At 37.9% G+C, this 4,867-nt stretch overlaps 1 protein-coding gene across 1 annotated transcript in view; it reads right to left on the bottom strand.

Moving 5' to 3' along the window:
• The window catches only part of LOC107086063 (phosphatidylinositol 4-kinase alpha-like), a 77,972-nt gene that overhangs the window by 42,512 nt on the left and 30,593 nt on the right, over positions 1-4,867 (bottom strand). Inside the window, 7 exon segments of the mRNA XM_015376804.1 lie at positions 296-379; positions 468-549; positions 626-750; positions 2,796-2,866; positions 2,951-3,033; positions 3,123-3,256; positions 4,407-4,543. Of these exon segments, the coding sequence (XP_015232290.1) occupies positions 296-379; positions 468-549; positions 626-750; positions 2,796-2,866; positions 2,951-3,033; positions 3,123-3,256; positions 4,407-4,543 (716 nt within the window).

Genomic DNA, 4,867 nt, shown 5'->3' with positions numbered 1-4,867 from the left:
GAGGGCTTTACCGTATTAACAGGAGAAGCGGCTCAAGTGAAATTAGACACTGTCGTCAGAGAACATGTAGTAATTTATAAATGTTTTAAATCAGGTTGGGTCCGGATTAGCCAGCAAGTGGGTTTGGATCCTGACCCTGGTCCGCTAATCCGTGACCTCTGCTCTAAAGGTTACAGTAAGAAAGCGAAAATGATATAACATGTTCATAATCGGCTTTCTGGGCATTTAATTCACATGCAGCTGATAAAATGCAGGATTTGACGGAGGGATTTCTGAATAAGTAAACCAAAGTTACCTCTCTGGCCTCATATGTATCCGGGGCGGTGATTCTGTAAGGCGTGTCCGGGATGTCATAATAGGGCTGGTCTTTATGAATGTCCTGCAACATAACAGGGAATAAAGTCATGGTAGAGATAATAAGCTGACCGACAATAACTTCTTTGATACACCATATAACCGTCGCTCACCGCACTGAGGGACAGGGACAGCGTCTGCAAGATGTCCAACATGGTCTTCAGCACCCGGCCGCTCCACAGCAGGTGGGGGAAGCTGAGGAGGGAGATGTTTGTTTATTTATAAAGCCAAAAGTTTGAGGGGAACGACGGATGGCTTGACGCTCTCTTACGTTTCAGCGAGACCAGACAGATATTTGTCAGCCACTCTGCGGATCCGCTTGTGGATGTGGTTGAAGTTGACCAGGAGAAACTGGGCATGGCGTTCCAGCTCCTCCTCATGAGCTTTAGTTTTTGGCTGAAAATGAAACCGCTTATGGATTAAACACTGGGAGGATTGCTTCCTCTATAAATGCATTTCAGGCCCTTTTTAAAGGACAACTCACCCCAAAATCAACTTAACTTTCCGACTAAACTTTGTATATTGATGTTTTATAGTGCTATCCACATGCCCCGAGGTTTATCCTGCTTTAGGATCTAAAAATGTGTTTGGCGCCCTCCTCAGGTTTAATTGGTGCTACTGCATCAGATTGTATCTCAGTATGACTGTTGGCTTCCTTGTAATTGTAACGTCACCCAGAAAAACTGAGTCAGTAAATCAACCCTGGTCATCTGCTCTCTGTGACTGTGGTATCACTCTCGGTTGATTTCCAACCCAAACACTTGAGAAACCAAAATAAATAACTTCTATATGAAGTAAATTTGGTTCCATTATTGTTGTAAGCAAATAAAAAGAAAGTTTTGTAAATGGAAATTTGAAAAATGTTTAATAAAAAAAGCTCATTTAGTAATTTTAGGTTTCCTTTTAAAATGTGTTTTTTCTTTTTACAGATTAAACATTTTTTATTTTAAGGTTTAGTTCTACTTATGGCGTTCATTTCAAATTGTGCTCACTTCTGGGGGCGGGCTTTTCTTTGGATTGAGGAACATAGACCAATTTCTATTGGTCTGCTGGACGTTAGCAACAACATAGTACTACAACTGAAGTGAAGAGAATGTCATCTTTATAACACAATATTCAAGAGAAATAAAAAATAGAAAAAATAGAAAATCTGACACCTGACAAAACATTTGGAAAAAATATGATTTTAAAGAAATAAAGAATGAAAAAAAAATCTTGCAAAAATAAAATCTAGGAAAACATCCAAGTTACTCTCTTTTTTAATATGAAATTTATCAGAGATTTATTTATGGATTGCCTTTTTATTTTTACTTCCATTTACTTCATGTGCTTTGTTTGCTGCAATAACGGAAACATAATTACTCCATACTTTCACACTGGAAAAACGATCTAGAAATAAGTAACAATTTCTTAAATGAAGTGTATTTACCCTTAATTTGAGTCGGTATATGGTAGTTTGCCAGTGGAATGAGTATTTTTGCTCTTAAAATAAGATAATTAGATAATATTCACTTGAAATAAGACAATGCAATTGTGTTTTCTTATTTTAAATGTAAATTGTCTTGTTCCATTGGCAAAATGTCTCTTTTACCTCTTCAATAGAAAAATAAATGCACTTATTTTAAGAAGAAATGACTTATCTAGATTTAGATTTTTTCCATTGCATCCCTTGTGATTTGGTGACACAAGTAACGTCAAATGATTATATTAGACTAGAAATATGAGGCACACCCCTTTTTTTTTTTAATTTTTATGCATTTTTACTGATTTAGTAGTATAGTATTCATGCTTAAACTAACCGCATTTCAAGAATTTCCATTGGGTAATAACCACAAATACTTGGAAGCAACATTATCAGAATTACTTGTATTGCTATTGTGCAAAAAAGATAAACTAAATAAAAAAACACAACTCTTCAGGTTAGTGCAAATATTAAAAAATAAGTATATAACACAGAAAGGAAAAAGAAATGAATAAATTAGCGTCGAGCATTAAAAATAATTGTTCAATAAAAAGATTCAATAATCATGATAAAGTGTTTTCCAGTAAAAGGCCAGTATTGTCTTATTTTACATGCATATTATCTAATTATGTTATTTTAAGACTAAAATACTCATCATCTAATTTACCTGCTCAAATTAAGGGTAAATACACTTAATTTAAGAAATGTTTATTTATTTCTAGATCGATTTTGCAGTGTTCCTGCTGATGCTAAAAATGATCAGATCATAATAATCAGAACAGGTTTTAGCAAAACAAAGATTTCTAAAGCTGAGCGTTAACATGGTAAAAAAATTTTATGTTTTTGGATTAGACCACGAACAGAAAATTTTTATCACTAATATGTTTTATATGATTGTTTATTTTATGAAGTACTCTGGCATGAACAAAAAAAAGTGTGGAAAATTCCTCTCCGACAACATTAAAAGGTGAAAACTTACTTTTTCAGCCATCATCTGAAGGAAAACCTCAAACACTTTGTCGCTCACAGCAATCACACACTGCATCATACCTGTAAAAAAAACACTGATTTAAAACATGAGGGATGTTTTTGTTTGTCTTTCAGGAACCGGTTTCCATTTTCTGATGGCCTCACCAGACTTATCCTTCTGAATGGCTCGGTCCTCAAAGTAACGAAACATGACCTGAAAGCGGTCCGAGTCCAGAGAGTGCAGCATCCTGGCACAGATGAAACAGACGAGATGAGGTGAGGTCATGTTTCTCAGGTTAAAGGGCAAACAGAGACAGATCAGACCTGCGTTTGTTACCTCATGTACTCCAGCCGGTAAACGGACAGCAGGTAGGTGGACATGGCAAAGTCCAGCTTGTTGATGAGAGCAGACACCTCTGGAGGAGGGTCCAGCAGGTTGATGATGGTGCTGCGGAGGTCATTCAGCTCCGCCTGGAACGGAGCAGCTAAAGTCAGACAGGTCTGATGTCTGTGTGTATGTGGGGGGGTGGTCTTTATTTACCTACAATGTGGAGGAATTATTTTGTAAAATATGCTACACACGAGAACTTAAGGGCTGGTTATACTCCTGCAACAGTGTGTCGCAGTTAGTTTGTTGCAGATATGAAGAACTTATTTTGGATTTATGCTCAATACTGAAGCGTGGTCTGCGCTATGATATTTCTTGCCACAACATTAAGGCGAAAAAGATCGGGGATCCAGGTGGAAAAAGGGTCCCAGCGTTCTTGCGCACCTCGCTCTTCTAGCTAGTCCATCTTCACCTACAATTTGCAGTCACCTACAATTTTGGGGAGGTGCAGCAGAGTGTCTGCGGAAGGGGGGGTGGTGGCATATCTGCGTTATCTGTGACACACACACAGATGACATGGTTTCTGAGCACAAACCAGCCTTTACAGATACATATGTGGACACTCAACTCGTCCCCATAAGGTAAACTCTGTTCCCCGAGTTGGGTTTAGGTGCAGGACTAAGGAGAGAATTCCCTTTAGGTTAGGTTTTCTTGGCCTACTCTATAAAAGGCTGGAACTCTACGCTATTCCAGACATTTTGAATTGAAAAAGTTTCCTGGATGGGAAGTGAAATGTCTGCAAACTTGTTTTTTTAAGTTTTTTGGAATGACTATGACCTAGATGACTGAGAATCTACACCAGCGTGAGGTTAGGTATACCGTATGTTGGTAATAGTTAGGGTTAGGATCTGGATTAGGCACTATAAAATTAATGCAGGTCAAAGAAATGTCCCCATACGTCCTGAAAACAAAGCTTTGTGTGTGTGAGTACCTGTCTAGCCTTCAGAGTGAGGACCAATTTCCAATTTCACCATCAAATTGAGGACCAGTTGTTGCAAAGTGAGGACATATTGCTGGTCCTCATGCTATTTTTCTAACATCTAGTTTTAGGGCAAAGGTGCCAATTGGGTTAGGTTTAGGGTTGGTAATGGTTTGGTTTAGGGTTGGTAATGGTTTGGTTTTGGGTTAGGGCACAGAAAGGGTTGAAAATGACTGCAAATCAATGGAAGTCAACACATGTCCTCACTATAAATGGCAGAACGAGTATAGGTTTGTGGGTGTGTGTGGTCATACTGGAGTGACGGTGTCGTTCTTCAGCGCAGAGTTATACTGCAGCTCAGAGCGTAAAGGTTCTCCACTGGGAAACGTCAGCAGCGGCGATTTGGTGGCAATCTCACAAACTCCTTCGTACCACTCCTCTGGCCACAGACCTGATAGGTTCAACACGGATCAAAGGAAACATTACTGAAAAAACTAGAGACCATATATTTATATAATGTGGGCTTGATATTATTGAAGGTTATTTTTTTTTCAAAACTATTTGTGCCTTGTAAGTGGGAATTTGAAGTTGTAGAGAGAGTTACATTCTAAATTTTGTATTTGTAGAAAAAAATTTACAAGTACACTTTTTTTTTTTTTTACAAATGTTAAGTATTACACAAATTCTGTTCTACAAGTTGCACATCAAAAACCTCTTACATTCTCAGTTTTCCTTTAAATGGTTCAGAGCTATTGTTGCAAAACTATTTCATTGC

The sequence above is a fragment of the Cyprinodon variegatus genome, unplaced genomic scaffold (genome assembly GCF_000732505.1).
Source record: "Cyprinodon variegatus isolate N-32 unplaced genomic scaffold, C_variegatus-1.0 Scaffold142, whole genome shotgun sequence".
NCBI classification, from domain to species: Eukaryota; Metazoa; Chordata; class Actinopteri; order Cyprinodontiformes; family Cyprinodontidae; genus Cyprinodon; species Cyprinodon variegatus.
This window is presented reverse-complemented; position numbering and strand designations above follow the sequence as displayed.